This window comes from Pristis pectinata, chromosome 2 (genome assembly GCF_009764475.1).
Source record: "Pristis pectinata isolate sPriPec2 chromosome 2, sPriPec2.1.pri, whole genome shotgun sequence".
In the NCBI taxonomy this organism is placed as follows: domain Eukaryota; kingdom Metazoa; phylum Chordata; class Chondrichthyes; order Rhinopristiformes; family Pristidae; genus Pristis; species Pristis pectinata.
The window spans coordinates 79,593,242-79,620,861 of NC_067406.1; the positions used below are offsets into that span (position 1 = coordinate 79,593,242).

Here is a 27,620-nt window from a genome sequence, read left to right on the forward strand (position 1 = left end):
GTATCATCTGCAAACTTGTAGATGGAGTTAGGGCAGAATCTGGCCATGAGTATATAGGGAGTAGACTAGAGGGCTGAGGACACAGCCTTGTGGGGCACCAGTGTTGAGAATAATCGTGCTGGAGGTGTTGCTGCCTATCCTCACTGATCGCAGTCTGTTGGTCAGAAAGTCAAGGATCCAGTTGCAGAGGGAGGTATGGAGTTCCAGGTCTCGGAGTTTGCTTGGAATTATAGTATTGAAGGCAGAGCTGTAGTCAATAAACAATAGTCTAATGTAGGTGTCTTTACTGTCCAGATGCTCCAGAGATGAGTGTAGAGCCAGGGAGATGGCATTCACTGTAGACCTGTTTTGGCGGTAGGCAAATTGCAGTGGGTCGAGGTTGTCTGGGAGGCTGGAGTTAATGCGTGCCATGACCAGCCTCTCGAAGCACTTCATGATGGTGGATGTCAGAGCCACTGGTCGGTAGTCATTAAGGCATGTTACCTTGTTTTTCTTAGGTACCGGGATAACAATAATAAACCAATTTAAATCTATAAACGCCTTGAAGCATTAATTTCATTTGGGCTCTCATTCCTGGGAAGGCAACCTGTGCATTCAATGTGGTTTAAAGTTGTTCCTCATGTCCTATTGTCAGAGTTTACTTTGAAAGTTTTTTTTTACATCTTCCTTCTTTATACTGTTTAATTAACTAGATTTCATTCAACATTCATATTGTCTATATTGAATATGTTTAGCAATCACAGTATGATCAATAAGGAGTACTCATTATCTGCAGTTTATTTGATATTATTTATTTGATTTATATGGTCTCAACTTTGTTTTGAATATTACAAAATTTCATATGGTTAGAAATAATAAAGGCACAGGCATGTATTGGCTTTTCCTTTCAACTGGGCAGACTTATTTCTAAACTAAATTCAGTATTTTTCAAAAACTGATAGGTTATCACAGTTTCTGACTGAACAAGAGAGATGGAACATTGCAACTTTGGTGCTGCTGCAAAGAACTTTCCCCTGTAGCAGCATGTGTACAGGAGCCCATTCAATGACAGCAGATAGTTTAAGGATTAAAATCACCTGTAATATATTTAGAAGCCACCCCTGCAATAATCATTCATGATTATAAAACACTTCATTAACAAAATTTGCTTTAAAAAAATTACTATCAAATTCCATCTCATCAAATTTAAGGTGGGGAGTAGAAAGAAAAATTAAACTAAGTCATAGACACAAATAACGTGACTGGTATGTTTACCATAGTTTGAAAACTAAAGAAACATGTGGACTAATCATTGAATATATATTTTATGATTTCTGATTTTCTTGGCTCAGGGAGACTATAAATTCCACTAACGTTCGTGTTGGTCTTCCTGCCATTCCCTTCCGCAGATAAGGAACTTCATCTTTGTTTGACATTACACCAGCTATGTCGAGATGAGCCCAGTGAGGTACTGTAACAAACTCTTGAAGGAATGCTGCCGCTGTACATGCTCCACCAGACCTGCTGGAATATTTCAAAGCACAGTGAAAGTTAACAAGTGGCAGCAAGTGAATACGCATAGTTTTAATTCTCCTTCCTGAAATAAAACATGAAAGCAACATTTTTTGTTGAATATTCCTTCACACTATTCTCCCTCAATTTCTCTTAATGCACTTATGATCCTCAATTGTAACAGTATCAGGAATGCTACTTCTAGGTGTCATTTTTACCCTGCTAGGTAAAGTTTCTTGGGTGACTATTTCATTTTCACTGCTTCAATGCTACAACCCGAATCAAACTAACAAGTTCATGGGTTCGTTTTTTTCCTCCAGTTTTTATCTATCAAATGCATGTTTTTGAGTGGTGAACAAAATGACTTCCTGTTGATTCAATGTCAGTCACAGAATGCAATTTTTCTGTGATTAGTTCTAATCATTCATTAGAGTTTCAATTCTAAAGCAACCACATCTTAAAGGACACATTTTATGGGGTCGATTTTCAGAAGGAGCATATATTAGGGACACTTCAGACAAAGTGGAATCAATTTCAAAAATCAGGCTTCACTTTGGTCAACAAGAAATGGCTCCAAGCAGCTGATCCCTGTGCACCTGGAACAGCACCAGTGAAGGAGAGTTAAATGAAGACCAGGTTTATAGTACTGAAATAGTACTGAAGTGATACTGTCATTTGACTCTGGTTTAAAAACTTTAAGTCTCTGGTTGTTTACAGTATAAATTTAGGTTTACCTGAAAATCAAAGGATAGAACTCCATGGAATCCCCTCCCCCTCTCCTAGTGATCACTTTATGCCAAAGAGTGGGGTAGTCAGACAATTATAGAAACCTACAGCACAAAAGGCATCCTGTTGCCCCATCATGAACATGTCAGGCAAAAAGTGGACTTCTAATCCTTACACCAATTAACTTAAATATCTACTCCTTGCTCTGAGAAACAAGTCATTGTTTATTTTGTCTAAATGTCTGACTGTTTTATACATCTCAAAGGAGTCTGAAGGGAGATTTGTTTAAAAAAAAACAACCTAGAGTGTCTTTCCTCAGGTATAATTTTCCAATCCTGGTAACATCATTGTATTCTCTGCACCCTCTTTAGTGGTATTGTATTCTTTATGTCGTGTGGTGATTGTATACAGTACTATAACAGTGGTCCAATAAATGTTTTATACACACATGTAATAATATTGGGCATCATGTATGCCTTCTAAACGATCCTATCTACCTGTCCTGCTACCTTCAGGGATTTCTGGAGATCCTTCTGTATCTCTACAGTTCTTTATATCCTACCATTTATCCTGGCACCATTGTGTGCTCCAAGATAAAATTCAGCTATACCTTAGATCTGTATTTACATAAATGCATTTAATGTGGAATGTCCAGATGCTCCTTACCAAGGCATAAACAGACAAACCAAGAGCAGAGGTGACCAAAAATTTGGTCAAAGGGCTTGGTATTAAATCAAACTTTAAGAGAGGTGCAGAAGAGCTTAAAGGGGAACTTCTATTAAGTAATTTTGAGATGGCTAGGTGCCCAACAGCTAACAGTAAAGCAAAGTATATATGCATTCATATAGGTCTTCAAGAAGTGACTGAGGTAGGGAAAGGGCAAAGTCAGGAATGGATTTAAGCAAAAAACAAAATTTTTAAATTCATTACACAAAGAGCCAATGCAATAATAGAAACAGTGACTGAGAATGAACATGCAGTTTATGCTAAAGCAACAGAACGGTGGATGTCCTTTTTGGAGAGGAGTGCTTGCAACAAGATGAGGAGTTGGGAATCTGGATTTCCTTAAAAACTTTCTGCACTAGATTGAAAAAGAAAATATGCTGCAGTTCTTCTACTTACAGCAGAAAGTACTCAGACTTCTCAGAATTACAAATACTGAGCAACTTGTCTAAAAGAGTACCCAAAGCATTAATGTATACCTTAACAAAGGAAAGCAATTAAAATATAAAGTCACACAAAAAAGGAAATGGATACGAATATACCCATATTGTAAACCTGCAGCTTGATATAAACATAAACAAGTGGCACATTTGAATTCTGGTCCAATTCTGACCTCTGGTGCTATCTGTGTGGAGTTTGTACACACTCCCTGTTACCTGTTTCTGGGTACTCAGGTTTCCTCCCACATCCAAAACATGTGCTGGTTGTTAATTGGCTACTGAAAATTACCCTGGCCAGTGAGAGAATCAGGTTGGGTGTTAATGGGGATGTGAGAGAGAATAGATTACAGGAAAATAAAGTGGGGAAATGGGATGACTCTGAGAGCTGGCATGGACTCAGTAGGCTGAATGGTTTAAGATAAGATATTTATTTGTCACATACACAGTGAAACACACAGTGAAATGCATCCTTTGTGTAGTGTGTTCTGGGGGCAGCCTGCAAGTGTCGCCATGCTTCTAGCGCCAACACAGCATGCCCACAACTTCTTAACCCATAGGTCTTTGGAATGTGGGAGGAAACTGGAGCACCTGGAGGAAACCCACACAGACATGGGGAGAACAGACAAACTCCTTACAGACGTGGCCAGAATTGAACCTGGGTCGCTGGTGCTGGTATGGCATTATGTTAACCACTACACTACCGTGCCTGCCCTAGTTTCCTTGTATCTCATAAGGAAATATGAGAAAATGATGAGGGCTCAACATGAAACATTAATCCATAATTCCTACAGATAATAAACTATATGCTGTGAAAAGCCAAAGTGTCCTTTTACTTGCTGTATTAATGACAACAAGACTGTCAGTGTTCACTGTTATTACTGGTAAAGCTAATAGCAATTTCAGGTAACTGCACATACTCAATTACAAACTGAACACAAGTTGCTGTCAATTTCTTGTTCCTTCCCAAGGTGCATTCTTGCACATTCTGCTGATAGAATCTGCAAAGAAATCACTGTCATGCAATGCACTTGGCTGATTATCCATTATTCTTCCTCTAAAAACATTTGATGATGTTAGGTCTTCCACAATCAGAACTGAGTGTTAAACAATAGAGAAACTAATCATTGTTGAGCAACCTCTCTGATCCCTGTACATTAACTTGTATACAGTCTCTTTCACTAAAAATACATATTAAAAGCCACAATATCATAAAATGGCGAAACAACCTTGAAGGGCTGAATCACCTACCTTTTTTATATTATTCAATTCCTCCAGTGGAATGCAATGTAATTTTAACTTAGAGACAAGATAACATTTTCACCTGTATTTGCCGATGTTATTCAGGTCTGCTAGTTGTGATTCTGTGACTTGTTTGGTGTAATGTTGGAAAAGTGGCATCCTCCACACACGATCTCCAGTCACAATACTAGCCTAAATAAAAACAGGACATGCCCAAAATTATAAGTTATGGCTAAAATTGAACAGAGATTGCTATCAAATATGTCAGTGGTACACAACATGGAAGCAGGCCATGATGTTCATACTCCAATCCAGCTAGTTCCACTCCCCCACCCTCTCCCTACGGCCCTCCATTTGTTTTTTAATATATTCCTTGCCAAATTCCCTTTTGAATCATATAATTACATTTTTCTCACATCTCTTTTGTCACTCCTTCATTCTACTTCCCCTATTCTTGCCAATTGTAAAAGTTTCTCATTTTCTAATGTCTGTAGCGTTCATGATTTAAAGTACTTCTATTAGATCCCCTCACAGCCTCCTCTATCCTGAAGAGAACAACGTTAGCTTCTCCAGTCCAGTCACATAACTAAATTCCCTCAGCTTCAAAACTATTTCATTAATTTTTTCTGTATCCTCTCCAAAACCCTTACAATATTCCTAAAGCATGGTGCCTGGAAATGAACACAATAATCCCATTATGGCTAAGAGTGTTTTATTAGGACTGATTTGGACTTCCATCCTCTTGTATTCTATGCATCCATTTATAAAGCCCAAAATTCTGTATGTTTTTATAAACCACAAAAATGTAACATTTTTTAAATTTGTTTGTCATCCATTTACCCATACCACCAACCTGTCTATATGCCCTTGAAATTTATTACTATCCTCTTTCTAGTTCATTACCTCTTTTGTGTCCTCTCCAAGTTGTACATTATGCCACCTACACCCACGACCAAGTCATTAATGTATATTAAGAAAAGGAATTGAATTCTACACTTCCCTTCAGTCCCAATAACAATTTTTCACTACCACTCTTTCCTATTACCTAGCCAAATTTATATCCATCCTCTTACAGTCCCTTTTATTAATGAGTTTCAATCTTGATGGCAAACCTATTTATGTGGCTCTTTATCAACCACCTTTTGGAAGTCCAGAAATAGCACATAAACTGCATTTACTTCATTAATCCTCTCTGTGCTTCAAAAAAGTCTACCATGTTGGTTAAACATGATTTACCTTCAATAAATCCATGTTGGCTTTCTCAATAAATAAATTCTCAATAAATGTACTGTTATTTCTGGTGCTACACTTTACAATAGTAAAAAGGTGGATAACCATTAGCTCACATTATAATTATTCCTAAGCTACTCCACTCATCACAAAATAGAGCACACATTGTTGATCATACAAACACAAAAATATCACAATTTAAAAACTGGGTACTCTAAATTATCTTCAAAATATGCAAATTTTAGACCACTGTTAAAAATGAATTCAATGAAAGATGGGTTAAAATATGAAAATATCCCTTTGTCCTTTTATGCTTGTACAGTCTTATCTATCATCTGAAAAATGCACAAGATAGTCAGATATCCCATTACAGTGTCGTTAGACCATCCTGAGTTTGACGAGGCCAACACTCAATCTAGTGCAACAATACCTCTATCTCATCACAGCTACAAAACAAGCTACAATCCAAGAGCCCAGAAATGACAACTGGTTGCATGTAGGCATTGTTCTGTTCAATATTTGTTGAGTAGGGTACAATCAAACAATCAACCCCATTCTATAGTGCAACATCAACTTACAATGTGAATCAGGGTGTATGGTTTTACACTTCTAATTATAGTTATGGAATCACTTTATTAATTTATTGTTCTGTAACCATATCAATATTTTTTTAACTAATTTGGTAGAGAGATTGTTGAAGACTATCATTCCCAACTCTCTGTAACCATTACAATATTTCTATACATCACATTCAGCGAAAGTTGGTCAGTCAGTTTAACAGAATTATACTGCAAGCTACTTTTCATTCCCAAAAAAACTGTAGGTTAATCAAGAGGAAGAATTTAATCTCTGTTACAATATCCTTGCCTTTGATCTACACCACCTTCAGTTCTGGAGTTCTTTCACAAGTGTAGGACCACAGAATTAGTTCCTTAAAGTACAAATGAGATCTCAAAATGCTTTGTATAAAACTAAATTACTCTTACTGCTTTGAGGTGTTCCCACAACCAGTCAGAGTTGGTGAAAACCCCAGTAGCTGCTGATCCCAAGGCAACATCCATAGCACCTGTTAAAATAACTTAAATCAACTCACTGCAGTTCAACATTTTAAAAATGTTTTTAATGCTTGCATTCAGTCATGTTTGATAAGCAAGATCTTACACATAATTAATAATTTTTCTGTTAACATAATTATATTACTGTAGTGGTTATTTTACTGAACTGAACAGAGATCTCAAATCCTACCATAGAAAAGATGGGGATTTGAGTTCAGTTTTCTTAAAAAAGTTTTTAAAAATGCTCCAGTAATTTATCTTGATTCTGTCAAATTGGTGTAAAACCCAAATAGTTCATTAACCTTCCTAAAGGAAAGAAACCTGCTGCCCTTCCCTGGCTTGTTTAACAGTCCAATTTGACATCAATGTATTTGATTCTTAACTCTCCTTTGAATTAACTGATCTAGTTGGTCGTACAAATGCATCAAATGTCTAGACACCATATCACACTGACTGCAGTTACTCAAGGAGCTCCATCAGTATTTTCTCAGGGCATCTGTGGTATGGACAATAAATGCTGGCCTAGCCAGCAACCCCCTTAACCCAAGACATTAAAGGAATTTTGTATGTTTTGAATAAAATACATTTTGTATGTTTTGAATAAAATACATTTTGTAAGTTGTCAAGGTAAAGCATTCAGTTCAAATTAGCAAAACAATTCAACTGTCTTTGGAATAATTTTAACAACATCTCATTCATAAGAAAATTAGTAGGCATTGCACTGTTGTCGTCAGATGCACTTACTGACCTCATACAAAGAAAACAATACCTGTTAAAGTTGCAGCATTTACAACCACTTTGGGATTAAAGTTGTGTGCATAGCAAAGGGCATCAGCCAGTATCAAACGACCCTCAGCGTCAGTGTTATCCACCTTAAAAATATAGGATAATTCAAGCAGTGAAAATATAGAGCTACACTGATCTTCAACATTTAATATAGAAGGCAGAACATAGTCAGATCTATTCAGCAGTAACCAAGTAGAAAATGGCTATGCCTGCTCTCAGAAAAATGTTTTAATAAGTTAAGCATTACCTGTATAGTTTTCCCATTCTTTGCTCTGACCACATCACCAGGTTTATTTGCTCTGCCATTCACCATATTCTCACACAAAGGAGCCAGACCTAAAAGATGTATTAATCGTAAGTGCAAATGTTTTACCATATACCTCCCATCTCCTGCAAGTTCCAAGCAGTTGGTAAGAATGAAATGCACTCCCTATTAGGAAAAGAAAAATCTTTGGTTCAGTCCTTGACTGTCCTCAAATCTTTCACAATTTAGAGACATCACACAGAATTGCTTGTATTTAAAAACACTCCTTTTTGACTTAGTGCCACTCAGTATCATGGCATATCCTCTATCTCAAAACTACATTCCTGCTCTCTCCCCACAGCCCTTGATTCTTTTTGTATCTAGAAATCTCTCTCTTTCTTCAATATATTCAGTGACTTGACCTCCAGAGACTGTTGTAGCAAATTCCACAGATTCGCCACTCTGAATAAAGAAACTTCTCCTCACCTCAGTTTGAAATGTCTTGCGTGTATCCTGAGCCTATAACCCTTGAGCTCTGTCAGTTTTGTACATTTCAATGAGATTTTCTTTCATTCTTGTAAACTGCAATTGAAAACAGGTCTGCTTAACCCAGTACCAGTATCCCATGAGTCAGTCTGATAAACCTTCATTGCACTCTATGGCATGAATGCCCTTTCTTTGGTAAGGAGACCAAATCTGTACACAATAATTCCAGGTGTGGTTACATCAGGCCCTGTATAATGGCACTAAGATATCATTGCTCCTGTACTCAAAACCTCTTGCAATAAAGGCCAACATACCATTTGCTTTCTTAATTGCTCATGGTTAGTGACAGAAATACAAGGACACCCAGATACATTTCAGCAACAGCATTTCCCAATACATTACCATTTAAATAATTCTCTTCTTGTTTTTCCAACCAAAGTGGGCAATTTCCCATTTATCCACATTATACAGCATATGTCATATATCTGCCCAACCAACTTATCTAAATCACCTTGAAGCTTCTCTGCATCCTCCTCACAACTCAGTTTTGTGTCATTGGCAAAGTTGGAAATTGTACATTCAGTTCTCTCATCCAAATCATTGATATATATATTGTGAATTGCTGAGGCCCAGGCACTGATCCCTGCATTAGCCTACAAGTCACCATTTGTCACCCCGACAAAGACCCATTTATTACTGTTCTGTTTGTTGTCATACAGAATTTATCTCAGAGAAGCAAGAATACTTTAAAATGAGAGCTACCTGGGAATTGCTGGATGGACCTAACCTCTTTTTCTTGGAAAGGGAGGACATTTTCTCCTTCCAAGCCAAGCTATTCAGTTAACAAAAGATGGACAGAACAAGACCAATTCCAGAACTGGGAGAAGTAGAAAAATTGTAGGCAAATATTTAGAAAGACATTTCTTAGGGTATATTAACTTGATAACAAAGGAACTTTCAGCATAGTCTTCCAAAAACAGATTATTTTTTTTGAGAATAGGAACAAAAAGAATATTTGCAACCACAAAAAAATTACAACTTATTTCAGGGATATAGGCTGCATAATTTTACATTGAACAGCTTTAAAATATGTAAATGCAGATAGGGTCTCCACAAGTACAAAAAAGAATTCATTACTTAATGGCTTCTCAATAAACATTTTCTAAAACTAATAAACTCTACTGGAACAGCCAGCAATTGTCTCGATCCTCATCTGAGTAACACCTCAAAGTTTTCATTCTTCCAGGTGAATTATACCACAATGTTTTACCTATAACATTAAGGGGAAGTTTCAAAGATGCTGCAGTCGTTATAGCAGAACAGATGGTTGCTGCTCCTCCCATGTCGGCTCTCATTGCATCCATACCCGAGGCAGGTTTAATTGAAACTCCACCACTACCAAAAGAAGTGGAAATAAGTTAGCTAAACACAATTCCGGATGGAAGAATATAAAACACTTCTCTGCAATGCAATCATAATTTATTCCTAAAGCAACATTATAGCTGGAGAATAAATCTGTAAAGAACCCAAAAGATTTGGTGTGGTATTAGCGCTCTCAGATAGAATTTTCCAGCTACTTTTTCTATACAATGTAACAAGTGAACCATAAAAAAAAAGGGTTAAAATACTTGTTGACATCTAGCATCCCATTCCTGAATCAGGTCAAGTGTGTTGGGATGAGCCTGTACTTCAAGCTGAGGTCTACTTTACCATTGTGAAAATAGAAACAGTCTTAATTATTGTAGCAAGCTCAAATTAAGAAAACAATGATTTTGTCTTTGGCATTTGCACTATAAAATTTCTCAACAGCACTCTCCAAAAACATGTGGGATTCCAAAGTGAATATGCTGGAACATTAATAAAGACCTTGATTTAATCTCCAACATTTTGGTCAGAATGCAAGTGTTTTAAAGAAGAATGCTCATATAAAACAATTAAAAACTCAACTCACCTGTCGAATGTAATACCTTTTCCTACAAAAACTAATGGTGATTCACTGGAGACTGTAGAACCATTATAGTGAATCTCTAAAAATACTGGCTCTTCATCTGAGCCTTTGGCTACACTAAGGAAAGCTCCCATCTGTTGCTCTTCAATCCAGGATTTGGATCTATGAAAAATGTATGGAAAACAATAAATTAGTGTCAGACATAATACCCATTCTTTTCAATCCACTGTAAGAAAGACTGGCAGTGATGGCTTATCCCTAGTTTTTTCAGTGTCCTTCTCATGTATTGGACAATGGTTAGCAGAACTGAGGTCACAAATAGGCAAGACCAGGTAAGATCATAGTTTCTTTCTCTTACTGATATTGATGAACAAGTTGGCATTTTACATCAATCCAATATTTTAAGGCTTTATCGAAGCTTGTTTTTTTTAAATAAAGGAATTCAATTTTTTGACTTTGGACTCTCAGTCTCTTGACTATTAAACAAGCCTCTAGATTACACGTCCAATAAATACTAGCCTTCATACTTTGACTACAGGTACTATTAATAGCTGAACAATGTCTGAAAACAGTATGTTTAGCTACAAAAATATCTATTATATGCCAGGTTGTGTGTGTGATTTCTAGAAAGTTTTTAAGAGATACCTCACCAAAATCAGAGTGTTTGAGATTTCCTTTTCATCCAACATTTGTGCATATATTTGAAACTTGATTCTTGGACAATATGTATACTTATTCAACCCAGAAATTGCTGGCTTAAAAGTATCACTGAAAACTACGAATTTGATTAGGTAATCAAAAATTTATACTACAGTTATTGGAAATAAAAACAGAAAATGCTAAAAGTGTGGAGAGAGAAAAAGAGCTAATGTTCCAGGTCAACGGCATTTCATTTGAACCAGGAACCTGCACCAACATCATTGGTGTCAGATTCTGTTAATCTTTACCCTGTCAAAGATATTTCCTTTGTTCTCTCAAACCCATGCCCCTTCACAGCAACTTAAAACATGCTCATTTTCGAACCTTTACTAATTCTGAGATAAGATCATCCATCTGAAATGTTAACTCCTTCTGTCTCCATGGACACTGCCTGATCTGATAAGAGTTCCTGCACTTTCTGTTTTCTAAGAGGCAGGTGCCCTCTGGTCCCTCACCCAAATGGTGACTTTAAATACTGATGACAGGCTTTGTCAGCTAAATTAGTAGAAGGGAATCCAATTTTGGTCTTTCTGGTCTGCACAGCTCAGCCATTCATTACTTCAGCTCATTACAGGAGCTTTGTTACTAGTACTGAAGTATATTTTAGAAAATCCTATTATTCCATGTTTTGCTATGACAATTCAAAAAGTTTATATGACCCTTTAGCCCAAGTTGCATCTGCTGGTAATGAGACTGCCAACTATCTATATCAAGGGGGAGAAAAGCTTTCATTTATTTTTTTTACAGGATAAATACATCTTAAAACTTATATTACATTTACTATCACAGTACACAACTTTTCTTTTATTGCTTCTTAATTAACAGAAGCTAAACATGACTAATTTCCATGCTGCTACTCCATTTTATTTCTCACAAGTACTGCAACTTTATATTTAATGTTTTTTGTTACTTAAAACAAAATGCAAGAATTACCTTATGTGCACTTCAATTTTATCACTTGTTGAATGCAATGCTTGTTGAATGATCTCTGCAAAGCTAGTTGGAGTTAAATAATTAGCAGGTGCTTCCATCAAATGCCGAGCCAAATTCTGTCCTTCTGCATACGTGACTCCTCTCTGCCATGCTGCATTTTCCAAACTTGCAAAAAGAAAGTATTTTCAAAATGTGCTTGTTAAAATTGGTCCAATTTAGTGGTGGAAAAATATTAAGCAATCCAGCTCTAATCTGAGAAGCTAATTCATTAAAGAAATTCAAATTCTAGAATCTTCAATACTTTAAGCTATGAAGTAATTATGTAATTTCGAAACTACAGATTTTATTCCTTGAAAGATCATTGTACCAAGGTAAGAAACTCAATCAAAAGGATGCCTACTCTAAGGCCTCAATACATAGTGGCACATAACAAAACAAAAATTAAAGATAAATAAATTATATACCAAATTTTTTTAAAGGCTTAAACCAATAAGACAAGACAGGAAAAACTGCAATTACTTTAAATCACCAACAAAAACAGTTGAAAACATTAGAAGGTCGATCTCCATCTCCAAAGGGAGCAGTCAATATTCAAAGCACAAAAAAAATTAATTATACCAATTTTAACCAGCTTCACAACTGAAACCAGAAGACAATGCACTGTATCAGCAGGAAGAGATGCAAACAAGTTATAAATCCTGCCACTTTTTAGATTTTGGTTAAAATAAAATGGAGCCACAACTAACTTGCCTGGAACAGAAAGCTGCAAAACATTAGTAATTCAGTTCTTTGCGGAATAAACAAAAAATTCTTTATAAAACTGAGAGCATGCTTTCTGTATATACATAATATTTCAATACCTTCCATATGGTTTCACAGTGACAGCTGTTTTCTTTTTCTTCTTCAGCTCATTATATTCAAATAAACCCAAAACAGATCCTTCTGCTGCACAATGGGCATCTCCACATGTATCAACTTCCACATGAGGAACTTCTAGATCTTGTAACTGCCTGCATCCAACTGAAAGACATACAAAAGCTTAATCTTCTGTCACTGAAGCACTGCATGCAACTATTTTTAGAACAACAGACTTAAAACCTTAAAAAAAATTGATTGAATTGTTAGTCATTATAAACAAGTGCTGCACACCAGATTTTAAGATTATTACTAAGTTTATGTGAAAAGCCATAGGACATGTACAAGTGAGAACTTGACCTCAAATTATAATTTTAGATTTGCTAATAGTTCTTAAATAGTAAATAAAATGCTGAAAACACCCAGGAAGTTATTAGACAGGGGTTTTGATGCAAACCCAACGGCGATAGGGTCACTCACTACTTTGGATCTGAACCCACTACTCATAGTGCTCACACAAACCTATTAAAGAAACAAAAGCCAAGCTTAGATGAGCCTCTGTAACCAAGAGCCATCCCACAAGGAAAAGCAGGCCACGAGTGGCAAGCAGGGCTCAAGCAGCTGATCTTGAGGCCCATTCCCCCAGAACACTCTGACAGCATTTGACACTTTGGTGCTGTGATAAGAGTGTTGAAATATTTTTAGAAATTAATTAGAAACATTAAGATAAAAGGAAAAAAATGGAAAAAAAAATTGTCTGCACTTAATTTTTTCTTCAGGGTCAGCATTCAAATGATTTCATTGAAGTGAATGGGGTCATGGCTCTTATGCCAGCGATCGCAGATTTAAAGCTGGGGGATCCCTTCAGTGGATCTGTACTCCAATGCTGAACTCATTGCCAAATCCAACAGCAAAGCAGGAGATCAGATGTGTCAGCTTGTCTCTGACTTCCAGCTTTCAATGCACTGAACTGAAAATGAGACACAAGCTGAAGGACAGCTGGCAGTTCTCTGAAAACCACTCGATCAATTTAAGTATAATCCGGCCATTTTTTTTATGTTTACTTTTATAATGACATATTATTTATTTCATTGATTACAAATGAGAAAGGCCATTCAGCCCAACAGAATTCCTCCATTCTTAAACAGCATTAGGTCCTCCATTCCAATATCCTATTATTTCTTAATTGTTTCCATGCCATTTAACTCCAATAATCTATGGCAATCTATTCCAGATACCCAATTAATTGTAAAAATTCCCTTTTATCAGTCTTTCCTTTTTGTTCACAACTTTAGTTTAAAATTCACTGAAGACCGCTCAGCAATTAAGACAAGTGTCCTTAAGAGGACTGAGGTTGCCACCTGTCCTATTTTGGTTTTTAAACTGCTGTACAGAAAAAAAAAGAAATGAAGCTTAACTAAAGTCTGTTTTTGTTGACTTTTTTTTATTCCTTCTATATCATACAATATGAAGCCATTAGTTATTAAGTTTTCATGTATTTTAAGCTGCAATGAATTTTGACTCATTTCTGACATGGCCACATGCCAACATCTAAAAACTTTTGACCTTGGGAAGAGATAAAAATTCTTCAAGTGTGGTAATAACCCAAGTCTTTACTGTATCGTGACCCTTTATCATATTAAGAGTATTTCCCACACATTAAACTGTAGTTTTGTTTTGATATGTCACTGCTCTTAATGCATTTTTAGCTGCTAATAAAAATCATACGGAAATTAAGGAGCATTTACCTGCTACAGCAGCTCGAATATTTTCTTTGCCTTCATCACACTGTTCCAAACTATTAACTTCAGCATTTTTGTCGCCAAGACCAACAACTACAACATGGGGAAAATCCTATTAAAGCAAATTTTTTTTTACGGTAAGAGGATAGGTATTATAATCTTTTACCGCAAATGTTGCAGTTCTTCACTAGTTTATCTTGTTCTTCCTTCTCAAATATCATAAAATAACATTAAGTTGAAAGAACAAGTTTGTCTACAGTGGCCACAGAGTGGTTAAATTACCAGACAAATAATCCAGAGGCCTGGACTAACAATCCAAGATTCAATCCCACTCTGGCAGTTATGGAATTTAAATCCAGTTAATATTTTATTAATCTGAAGAAGAATTAATGATGACCAGAAAATACCAGATTGTTGTAAAACCCCATCTGGGGAAGAAATCTGCTGTCCTTATCTGATCTGGCCAATAAATGTGCAATAAATGTTTGCCATATTCGTAAAGTTCAGATTCTAAAATAAAGCCAATAAATAATAATTTTAAAAAAGCAGGGGAATAAGACTGAGTACAAAAAAAATGGGCATAGTCCTTCTCTGTCATAATAATTTAATGATTCAAACCTGATTCAAATGATTCAAAGCAAGTAAAAGATGACCCGATTTCCAAAAGGCATAAAGTTAAAGATGACACATTTCTTTAATATTTTAAGCAAGATTACTTTTTTATTTCCATCTTTTACAGCTTCAAAATAACAAAAAAGGAAAAGGGCCCGAAGAAAAAAGTTTGGGCACCCTGCATGGTCGGTACTTAGTAACACCCCCTTTGGCAAGTATCACAGCTTGTAAACGCTTTCTGTAGCCAGCTAAGAGTCTTTCAATTCTTGTTTGGGGGATTTTCGCCCATCCTTCCTTGCAAAAGTCTTCGAGTTCTGTAAGATTCTTGGGCCGTCTTGCATACACTGCTCTTTTGAGGTCTATCCACAGATTTTTGATGATGTTTAGGTCGAGGGACTGTGAGGGCCATGGCAAAACCTTCAGCTTGTGCCTCTTGAGGTAGTCCATTGTGGATTTTAAGGTGTGTTTAGGATCGTTATCCTGTTGTAGAAGCCATCCTCTTTTCATCTTCAGCTTTTTTACAGATGGTGTGATGTTTGCTTCCAGAATTTGCTGGTATTTAATTGAATTCATTCTTCCCTCTACCAGTGAACTGTTCCCTGTGCCACCGGCTGCAACACAAGCACAAAGCATGATCGATCCACCCCCGTGCTTAACAGTTGGAGAGGTGTTCTTTTCATGAAATTCTGCACCTTTTTTTCCCCAAACATACCTTTGCTCATTGCGGCCAAAAAGTTCTATTTTAAATTGATCAGTCCACAGGACTTGTTTCCAAAATGCATCGGGCTTGTTTAGATGTTCCTTTGCAAACTTCTAACACTGAATTTTGTGGTGAGGACGCAGGAAAGGTTTTCTTCTGATGACTCTTCCATGAAGGTCATATTTGTGCAGGTGCCGCTGCACAGTAGAACAGTGCACCACCATTCTAGAGTTCCTGCTAAATCTTCTGAAGGTCTTTTGCAGTCAAACGGGATTTTGATTTGCCTTTCTAGCAATCCTACAAGCAGTTCTTTCGAAAAGTTTTCTTGTTCTTCCAGACCTCAACTTGACCTCCACCATTCCTGTTAACTGCCATTTTCTTAATTACATTACGAACTGAGAGAACGGCTACCTGAAAACGCTTTGCTATCTTCTTATAGCCTTCTCCTGCTTTGTGGGCATCATTTATTTTAATTTTCAGAGTGCTAGGCAGTTGCTTAGAGGAGCCCATGGCTTCTGATTGTTGGGACAAGGTTTGATGAGTCAGGGTATTTATAAAGCTTTGAAATTTTTATCATCTGGCCTTTCCTAACGATGACTGTGAACAAGCCATAGCCCTAATAAGCTAATGAAGGTCTAAGACCTTGGTAAAAGTTATCTGAGAGCTCAAATCTCTTCGGGTGCCCAAACTTTTGCGTGGTGCTCCTTTCCTTTTTTTCACTATACAATTGTACAAAACAAAATAATACACTAATCTTGCTTAAAATGTTGAAAAGAATGTTTCATCTTTAACTTTATGACTTTTGGAGATCAGTTCATCTTCTACAGTAACAGAAATTTTGACCAGGGGTGCCCAAACTTTTGCATGCCACTGTATATGCAAGTCTATGCTCAACTATCTAAGAAGAGTATTTTCAAAGACAGATGTAGAGCAACACAGGCCTCCATCTCATAACCAATAGATGCAAAATGAAAACCAGAACTTAAAAACTTGCACTAAGGAAGGAACAAAAAGACTGCAGGTATTGGATATCTGAAATGAAAACAGAAAATGCTGAAAGCACTCGGTAGATCAGGCAACAACCAAGGAGAAAGAAAGAGTCAAGATTTCAAGTTAACAAAGTGTCATCAGAATTGGAGAAGGGAGAAACAAGTATATTTTAATTTGCAGAAAGAGGAAAGAGTGGAGAGAACTGAGGGAATGTCTCTGGCAACTTCCCACACAACTGTGAAAGATGCAACAACTGTTCTTTATCCCACCGTTCTGGGGTACCAACATTTCTTCCAGGTGGAACTGCAATTCTCTTGCACTTCTAACTTATTATATTGAATTTGGTGCTCACAACATAGTCTCCTCTACAATGGAGAAATCAAACACAGATTGGGTGAACATTTTGGAGAACATTTCCATGAGACCATAAGATATAGAAGCAGAATTGGGCCATTCGGCCCATTGGGTCTGCTCTGCCATTCAATCAATGCTGATTATTTTTTCAGCCTCATTCTCCCACCTTCTGCCCGTAATCCTTAACTCTCTTACCAATCAAAAGCCTATTAATTTCTGCCTTAAATGCACCCAATGACTTGGTCTCCACAAACCTACATGGCAACGAATTCCACATATTCACCAACCACTGACTGAAAAAAATCCTCATCTCAGTTTTGAAGGGACATCCCTTTACTCTGAGGCTGTGCCCTCAGACTCGAGACTCTCCTACTAATGGAAACATCCTTTCCACATCCACTCTATCCAGGCCTTTCAGTAAGCAGTAGGTTTCAATGAGATCCCCCCCTCATCCTTCTGAACTCCATCCAGTACAGGTTTCAATGAGATCCCCCCCTCATCCTTCTGAACTCCATCCAGTACAGGCCCAGAGACACAAAAAGCTTTTCATTCCTGAGATCACTCTTGTGAACCTCCTCTGGTTCCTCTCCAGGGCCAGCACATCTTTCCTTGGATACAGGGCCCAAAGCTGCTCAGAATACTCCAAATGTGGTCTGACTAATACCTTATAAAGCCTTAGCAGTACATCCTTGCTTTTATATTCTAGTCCTCTCAAAATGAATGTTTAAATTGCATTTGCCTTCTTTACTACTGACTCAACCTGCAAGTTAATCTTAAGGGAATCCTGAAATAGAACACCTAAGTCCCTTTGCACCTCCAATTTCTGAATTTTCTCTCCAATTTCCAGTCTGAGCTTCTAGTCATCAGTAACTTTATTTCTCCATTCCACTCCCACTTTGACCTCTCTGTATTTGGCCTCGTACACTGTTCCAATGATGTCCAATGTAAACTGTGAAACAGCACCATATCTTCTCTCTGGGCATCTTGCATCCCCCTGAACTCAACAATGAATTCAAGAATTTCAGTTAACCAGTCTTTTTTTGACAAATATTTCAGATTTCATTTGTTTCATTTCTCTACTGTCTCTAACTGCCATTTAAAGTCATGATTACCTTGATGCCTTTGACCTGCATGGCATCACAGACAAGACCTCTGTTCTCTCCACCCCTGCAAGTTAAAAATATGCTCGTGTTATGATTTTTCCATTCTGATGAAGGATCACTGATCTGAAAAATTGACTCTATTTCACTCTCCCTGGATTCTCCTTGACCTGCTGGATGTTTCTGGCATTTTCTGATTTTATCTTTACTTTGTTTTTCAACATAATGTTAGTTTATAGAGAGATTACGGAAATGCAATCAAGCTTCTTCAATGTCAGACTATATTTATGCAGCTTACGAACAGTATTCAACCTCATAGCAGATTGCCAATCACAGGATAATTACTGCAATAAGTTTTGCTTTTTCTATGTATTTCCTTATTTGGTAATTAAATAATGGAGAGAAACTTTATTGACTTGATTCTGAATGTATTATGTTCATAATAATGAGAAAACATAGTACATTTTGTTGTGCTTGCAAAAACCAGTCATTAGAATTGTCAGATAATTTCCATTATTTGCATATTGAAGCAAATTGCTCACCAATAAAATTAGCATTTTAACATTCCTTCATCGACTGGAATAAAGCATTAAATAGATTTAATCTGAATACATACCTGATGCAGTCCATAAAATATGCGGCTTCTTCCTTTTTTAAGAGCAGGACCAGATCTTAAAAATGAACAATAATTTTAAATAGAAGGCTAAAATATGAAAATGTAGACAATTTACTGCTGCATTACTTAGCAGACCCACATTCTTCACTACAACACAGGAAACCTCATTGGTTTTCCGAGCATGCCACTGTTCTAAACAATCAGTGGTGTTGTCAGCCATCTTAAAATCATACTTTCACTCAAACTCCTGTTTACCTTGCTACATCACTTTCCATGCTCAAAATACCCATTTCCAACCTCATCTTTGATCACTTTACTCAAATCTTCTCCCTAATCCTATTCATTATCCACTCATCCCCATGTAACACTTTGGGAAAATTTGCCACGCAAAGAACATGTTTATTGCCGAGTTAGAACTGATCCCACAATGTATTTTACCTATACCTGTACATATATTGTGTGACAATGTGTATCCATACAAATATAGAAAACAAGTATAACTCATAACTTGTTACTGAGTGAAAATAAATAAATTTGGAGGTCAAAGAAGTGACTTCAAAAAGTGTTTCAGAAACATATTGAACTCTTTCATATAAATCAATCTAACATCTTTGCTGCAATTTGTCTCCAATTTATGTTTGAATGCTATACTTACATGGTCAGAAGTTCCTTAAGTCTTCCAGATATAGAATTGTCAAATAGTTCCCCTGCTTTTGTGAACTGAATGGCTTCGTCCACTTTTCCTCCCTCATATACACCAAGAACCAGACCCTTTAGAAAAATGGCATCAGGAAAACTATTAAACACAATATACTTTAAAAGCTACTTTCATTAATTTGGGGTGTGCAGTATATATTTAGATTAAAATCCTCAAGGCTGCTTCTTATACAATGCTACATGCTCCTCTAATTTGATATTTATGTTCTGTCCAACATCATTATTATTGAGAGAAGCCTAAAAAGTATTCCCTCAGCATTTTCTGCCTTCTGTTCTCTTTGCTCCTCCTTTACTGCTTCTCTATCCTGATTTTCTCAGGTAACACTAATTTTTACGATAGTTAAACTCCGGCAATCAGGCATCCAATGGTATGGAAATCCCAATAATTCAGCATCTCACTTATTAGTTCAGAGTGTGCATCGAAGATCCAGAACACAAGCAGGATGTGGATCAGAGCCGGAGTCTGGAGTTTGGTCAGTGGGCCAGGTACATGGCCAAAGCTGGCATCAGGTCTGAAACACCTGGGGTCAGGAACAAGTAGATATGCAGCCAGAGCTAGGGTCCAGAGTGCTTGCACATTTCCTGCTCCCTTTAAACTCACCAGATTCACTGGTAAATTTATTGTACTTCTTGTGTAATATATAATAGAAAGTGAAACCAAAGTATGCTGTGTAGTAATAGGAGTAACATCCATTAGTCTGGAAAATTTGCTTGACCACCAAAGTCCCAAGGGTGCTGGATTATCAGTTTTACTGTGCTGCCTTTAATCATCCTCCAATCATGTACTAGTACAGCTACTACACCAGATTCATCATTAGTTATGAAGAGATTAGACTGAGACAGAGAAGGAAGTTCATGGAAACTGTCAGAAAATGATAGGGAGAACAAACATGGGAGATCTTGAAAGGGAATAAGCCCAAAGAAAGATAAAGAAGAAAGAGCAACTGATGGAAAAGAGAATAAAAAAGTCTTTAATCAACACAAATAGTTAAAGATCAGTCAAAGGCAAGCTGGGCTAGGAAGCAAAAAAGATGCATCTCTCAGAGACAGAAGGCATGAATAAAAAAACTAAGTGAACACTTTGTATCTGTCTTCACTGAAGAGGATGCTGTTGCCTTTGTAACATTAATGAAGGTTGCAGAGACAATATTGGATACATAATAATGACAATAGTCTTAAAAAAGGTTGGTAGTTATCAAAGCAGATAAGTCACATGTTTCAGATGGTAGCTAAAGTTACTGAGGGAAGTTAAGAGTGGATTTAATGGAACATCTTATCACAAATTTCCAATCCATCTTTGATATGGGCATGTTGCCAGATTTGCAATATCACACTTTTCTTTAAAAAAAATGGGAAGATAGGGAGCATTGGAGAAGATGCAAAAAAAAAGTACTAGAACTGCAAGGGAAGGCTATATCCAATAAATATACAATATATACAGAAGACTAATATATATATATATATATATATATATAGATATCCAATAAAGACAGCTTGATCAGATGTCTTTGTAGAAGAAAGGCTCAAGGTCAACCAGGTGAAGATCTCTATGCTCATAAGGTAGATACAAACATGTTTCTGCTTGTGGGGGAGATTAGAACTGGGAATAAAAACGCAAGATAACCACTAATAAAATCTAATGAGAAACAAAGGAGAAATTAACCAGAAGTTGGTTAGAATATGGAGTTTACCATTACAGGGGGTATTCCTGGTGAAGCTAGAAACAAGAGGCAAGTGAACAAAAGGACAGTCTAATGGGGTTCAATGAAACAGCACGCAAAAGGTTCACCTGCACCATAAATGGCAGATCAAGCTGCTGTGCTGGAAGGACCATACCAGTACTGTGAACATCTAAAACCAGCAATGATAGGTCAGTCAACCTTTGCTAGAGAAGCAGTGGAGGACATTTTGCAAGCAACAATCCGAACAAAATTAATTGGCACATGTAACATGTGTTTATCTTGCTTGAGTTATCTGATGAAATAACAGAAAATGTTGATGAAAGTAGTGAGATTGTTGTGTACAGGGACTTTCCAAAATTGTTTGACAAAGTACCATAAAATACTTATTAGCAAATTAAAGCCCTTAGGATTAAAGGAATTACAACATTGGCTGAGGCACTGAAAGCAGAAAGCAGTTGCGACTTCCAGATTGCAGAAGAGCAGACAGCGGTGTTACACATGGGTCAGTATTATAATTACTTTTTGATAAATACTAATAAACAGAATTTAGCTGCACAAGACATAATTACAAGGAAAATTGAGTCAGAAAAGCATTAAATGTTACATTTTGATGGGAAGAATGAGGAGATGCAATCATAGTTAAATGGCAGAATGTTGAAGATGCAAAAACAGATATCCAGAGGAGCATGCACTGAAGTCTTTGTGGCTGCCAGAACAAACTGAGGTTCTTAAAAAGGCATACGCCACTCTTGGCTTTATCAACAAAGAGAATACTAAGGAAATTATGATAAATCCTTTGGTGAAAGTTGTTTAGGCTACAGTTGAGAATCTGCTTTAATTCCAGTCAAGAAAGCTGTCAAGGATGCTAAAGAAATATGCAAAGGCGGCACCAGTAGGACTTCAGTTACATGAAGAAATTATAAAACATGGGGTTTCCCCTTCAGAGGAGAGGCTCAAGGGATTAAGATTTGTTTTCAAAAAATCCTTTAAAAATTTTGACAGTGTAAAATAACACGGGAAAACGATCCCGGAGGAAGAATTCTAAAGCAAACAGAGATTTGAGGTGTTTATCTAAATGAGACAATTATCCCATCTTGTGAGTTACCGGATGCAGTGAAGAGGTGACGGGGCGATTCAAGGGAACATTGAGAACTGAATTCATTGCACGTCTGTAGGATAAGTTACCAGGCTCCGGGAAAGGAGCAGGGGAGCGGGACTAATTGTTCGGTGTTTTCGGAGCCAGTGGGATCCTCCTGTGCACGGACACCGGTGGGGGGGGGGGGGACGGGGGGAAGGAAGGAAGGAACTGGACACCGCGGGGGGGGGGGGGGGTGGAAGACAACGACCCCCGGCCCGGACACCGGGGGGGAGGGGGGGCAACGACCCCCGGCCCGGACACCGGGGGGGAGGGAAGAGACAACGACCCCCGGCCCGGACACCGGGGGGGAGGGAAGAGACAACGACCCCCGGCCCGGACACCGGGTGGGGGGGGGGGGGGACAACGACCCCCGGCCCGGACACCGGGGGGGGGGGGGGGACAACGACCCCCGGCCCGGACACCGGGTGGGGGGGGGGGGGACAACGACCCCCGGCCCGGACACCGGGTGGGGGGGGGGGGGACAACGACCCCCGGCCCGGACACCGGGTGGGGGGGGGGACAACGACCCCCGGCCCGGACACCGGGTGGGGGGGGGGGGGACAACGACCCCCGGCCCGGACCCCGGGGGGGGGGGGGGGACAACGCCCCCCGGCCCGGACACCGGGGGGGGGGGGGGGACAACGACCCCCGGCCCGGACACCGGGTGGGGGGGGGGACAACGACCCCCGGCCCGGACACCGGGTGGGGGGGGGGGGACAACGACCCCCGGCCCGGACACCGGGTGGGGGGGGGGGACAACGACCCCCGGCCCGGACACCGGGTGGGGGGGGGGGACAACGACCCCCGGCCCGGACACCGGGTGGGGGGGGGGACAACGACCCCCGGCCCGGACACCGGGTGGGGGGGGGGGACAACGACCCCCGGCCCGGACACCGGGTGGGGGGGGGGACAACGACCCCCGGCCCGGACACCGGGTGGGGGGGGGGGACAACGACCCCCGGCCCGGACACCGGGTGGGGGGGGGGACAACGACCCCCGGCCCGGACACGGGGAGGGGGGGGATGGGGAACCGACCCCTTCCCCCTGAACCCACAGCACAGTCAGTGCCCGTCGTAACGTCCAAGCCCGCGCCCCGCCGTGCTCACTGCACCTTGGAGCCGCTGTTGTGCCGGCAGAAACGGAGCAAGTTCCAGGCCAAGCCGGTCCTCAGCAGGGAGCGGAGCGGCACCTTGCCGCAAGCAGCGAGCGACATCTTCAAACGGCAAGCGTGGGACTCGACTCAGTCGCCGGCGGCCAGCTGACGCCAGTACCGCGGGCTCCCAGCTCCCCGCACAGCGCTGCCGACGGCCAGCTGACGCCAGTACCGCGGGCTCCCAGCTCCTCGCAACAGCGCTCCCGACGGCCAGCTGACGCCAGTACCGCGGGTTCCCCGCACAGCGCTGCCGGCGGCCAGCTGACGCCAGTACCGCGGGCTCCCAGCTCCTCGCACAGCGCTGCCGGCGGCCAGCTGACGCCAGTACCGCGGGCTCCCAGCTCCTCGCAACAGCGCTCCCGACGGCCAGCTGACGCCAGTACCGCGGGCTCCCCGCACAGCGCTCCCGACGGCCAGCTGACGCCAGTACCGCGGGTTCCCCGCACAGCGCTCCCGACGGCCAGCTGATCTACATGAAGGAACCGATAGCATTGTGGCCAATTCGTGTTGCGGAGGCAGGGAACCTGTGGAAGGTCTTGGACAGGTGAGTAGAGCAGGGAAAGAAGTGGCAGGTGGAATGCAGCGTAGGGAAGTGTGGGGTTATACGCTTTGGTAGGAAAAATAAAGGTGTAGACTGGAAAATTCAGAAGTCAGAGGTGCAAAGGGACTTGGGTTCTAGTTCAGGATTCCCTTAAGGTTAACTTGAAGTTTGAGTTGGAAGTAAGGAAGGTAAATGCAACATTAGCATTCATTTCAAGAGGACTAGAATATAAAAGCAAGGATGCACCGCTGAGGCTTTATAAGGCGTTAGTCAGGCCGCATTTGGAATATTGTGAGCAATTTTGGGCCCCATATCTAAGAAAAGATGTGCTGGCTCTGGAGAGGGGTCCGGAGGAGGTTCACAAGAATGATCCTGGGAATGAAAGGCTTAACGTATGAGAAGCATTTGATGGCTCTGGGCCTGTACTCAATGGAGTTCAAAAAGATGAGGGGGAATCTCATTGAAACCTACCGAATACCAAAAGACCTGGATAGAGTGGACATGGAGAGGATGTTTCCATTAGTAGGAGAGTCAAGGATCTAAGGGCACAGACTCGGAATAAAGGGACGTCCCTTTAGAACTGAGATGAGGAGGAATTTTTTCAGCCAGAGGGTGATGAATCTGTTCCCATTCGTTCCCATGGAGGGCTGTGGAAATCAAGTCATTGGGTGTATTTAAGACAGAGATTCATAGGTTCTTGATTGGTAAGGGAGTTAAGGGTTATGAGGAAAAGGAGGGAGAATGGGTTTGAGAAAAAGAAATCAGCCATGATTGAATGGCAGAGCAGAGTCGATGGGATGAATAGCCTAACTTTGCTCCTATATCTAATGGTCTATACTGCAGAGCTCCCTGCATAGTGCTCCCAAAGGCCAGCTGACAAATTATCGTGGTTCCCAAATGGCTGAAGTCTTATGGTGACACTGACTGATACAATGAAAGTATCTCAGAAGCAAAACTGTGCAGATGCTGAAAATCTGGATTTAGACAGAATTGCTCAGCAGCTCAGGCTCTATGCAGAGAGAAACAGAGCTAATACTTCAGGCAGAACTGGGAAGAGAAGGTTTACGATGCAAAGAATGACAGATAAAACAAAAGGGGAAGGTCTGTGATCAGGCAGAGAGCAGGAGAGTGTAAATGACGTAAGTGATAATGGAGCTGGTTGACAAAGGGCAGTAGAGGCAGTGGTGACCAGCAAAAACATCTGGAGGAAATATTAATAAGGAGTGGAACAAATCTGAGATTACTAGCCGGAGAAAAGGATAAGATACAAAACAATGAATGCTGGCAATGTGAGATGCAAAAGCTGAAATTGCTGAACTCAGTGTTAAGTCCAGAATGCTGTAATCTACCGAGACAGAAGGTGAGATGTTGTACCTTGAGTTTACAATGAATTTTGCTGGACCACTGTGGTAGACCACAGACAGAGCCAGAATAGGAGTGGGTTGGAGAATTGAAATGATTGGCAACTGTAAGCTCGGGGCCACACTCACAGATCGACCAGAGGTGTTCTGCAAAGCAGCCATTCAATCTGTGTTTGGTTTCCCTAAGATAAAAGAGAGCACATCAGGAATACAGAAATAGAAAGAACTAGAAATACATTGTTGCTTCACCTGGAAATAGTGTATTGTAGTCTTAGGTGGTGGGAAAGGAGGAGGTAAAAGGGAAGGTGTAGCGTTCCTTTGAGTTAATAGGAAAGTACTAGGAAGGGTCATGAATATTGATAGAGATGGAAGAATGGACCAGAGCATCCCGAGGGAACAGTGATTTTTGGAAACCTGACACAAGAGAGGTGGCATAATCAGAATCAGATTTATTATCACTGACTTATATGACATGACGTTTGTTGTTCTGTGGCAGAAGTGCAGTGCAAAGACATAAAATTACTATAAACTACCAAAATAAATAGTAAATAAAAAGGAATAATGAGGTGGTGTTCATGGATTCATGGACCGTTCAGAAATCTGATGTTGGAGGTGTTAGAAATTATGGAGGATGATCTGTTGGACATGGAGGTTGGTGGGGTGGTAGTGAGGATGAGGGACCATATTCTTGTTCTGAGATGGAGGAGAGGGGGTGAGAGCAGAAGTGTGGAAACCGCATCTTGTGAAGATGAGACCATGGTGGAAATTGGCAGCAAAGATGATGGAACTTCTTTGTTCATTGGAGGATCAATGACTGTTCCCTCTGGGATGTTCTGGTCCATTCTTTCATCTCTATCAATATTCATTATCTTTCCTAGTGCTTTCCCATTAAGTCAAAGGAACGCCACACCTTCCCTTTTACCTCCTCCTTTCCCACCATCTCAATGACAATAAGCTTCTTCAAGTTTAGATGGATATCAATTAGTGATTTTAAGGAAAATTTAAATATTTCATCTTTAACAAAATATGCTTTTCCATACTGAATTTCTATAAACACTTTATGTTCATTTCCAAAGTTGAATTGCTACTCACTAGTGTTTGGAATGAATCATTTGTCTAGCCATAATCACGTCACAGCTTCTAAAGGCAAAATATTAACCAGAAGAAAGGGATCAATGAATTAGAGATTTTTGTTCTGAAAATTAATCAAATGTTTGATCCATAATGATGTTAAGCATAAGTATTTTGTTAATTAAATAGAGGAACTGTCAGTTAGAAAGTACAAAAGAGTAATAAATTTGAATTCACATTGTAAATACTCATTTTGGACAGGTCAAATAAACTTTCAACCAATCTCAGAGTTTTGTTTGAGTGAAGCCATGTCCCACCAGTTAAACCCAAGAATTACAACCTGGCATTAGTCTCACAGTTGAGCCCAAATTAACATGCCAGTGTTGAACTCCATTTCACTCAGCTTCCCTTGATAAAGTCACAGTTTTGCATTAAATATTTTTCTGCCTAAGCTGGTGTTAATAGGGTAATTAATTCCTTCAATAAATTATTCATGAACCAATTTAAATATATTTGTGAATTCTTTCAATTGTTTCTTTCCAAAATTGTATTAGGTAACAAGAAGTTCTCCAAAGAAATATAAAGAAATTTCTGAATCTTTATTTGTTTTTCCTTGTCTAAATTCATCATTTATTAAATTGGGTCCTCAGTCTTGCTCAATTAATCCATAGTTTCCCTCCCACAACGAACTGCCTCATGCTGTGCCCAATAAATTAAACAACTGTCCTCAATTTATTAAATTCTATCATGACTTTCAGTCATTTACTTTTGTCCACTGTGATAAAATTCTCAGGCCAACGTTCCAATGCAGTTCTGCACATTAGTGAATTTATGTAACCCATAAGCTGATCATGAATGCAGAAGCGCACTACAAAGAGATACATGATTTTTGGTCTACTTCAAAGTGTAAAATACCAATGCACTGTGCTTAATGTTGTTTAGGGGCTCAAATGGAGCCTGTTCTTTGCAAATAATGAATACAAATTTC

At 39.5% G+C, this 27,620-nt stretch overlaps 1 protein-coding gene across 2 annotated transcripts; it reads right to left on the minus strand.

Moving 5' to 3' along the window:
* Window positions 1–748: 748 nt before the first annotated feature.
* On the minus strand, window positions 749–23,898 carry lap3 (leucine aminopeptidase 3). Of its 2 annotated transcripts, none has more exons than XM_052041421.1 (13): window positions 23,618–23,898; window positions 19,625–19,740; window positions 18,970–19,024; window positions 14,604–14,709; window positions 12,861–13,020; window positions 12,001–12,165; window positions 10,372–10,530; window positions 9,691–9,815; window positions 7,938–8,026; window positions 7,674–7,776; window positions 6,836–6,915; window positions 4,702–4,811; window positions 749–1,503 (listed from the first exon to the last, which is right to left on the minus strand). In XM_052041421.1, exons 1-13 carry the CDS (start codon window positions 23,717–23,719, stop codon window positions 1,305–1,307), a joined length of 1,569 nt encoding a protein of 522 aa, XP_051897381.1. In that variant the 5' UTR covers window positions 23,720–23,898; the 3' UTR covers window positions 749–1,304. The 2 variants fall into 2 exon arrangements, with proteins under 2 accessions (XP_051897381.1, XP_051897392.1); XM_052041432.1 differs by having other exon boundaries at window positions 749–1,500; window positions 23,618–23,773.
* Window positions 23,899–27,620: the final 3,722 nt, after the last annotated feature.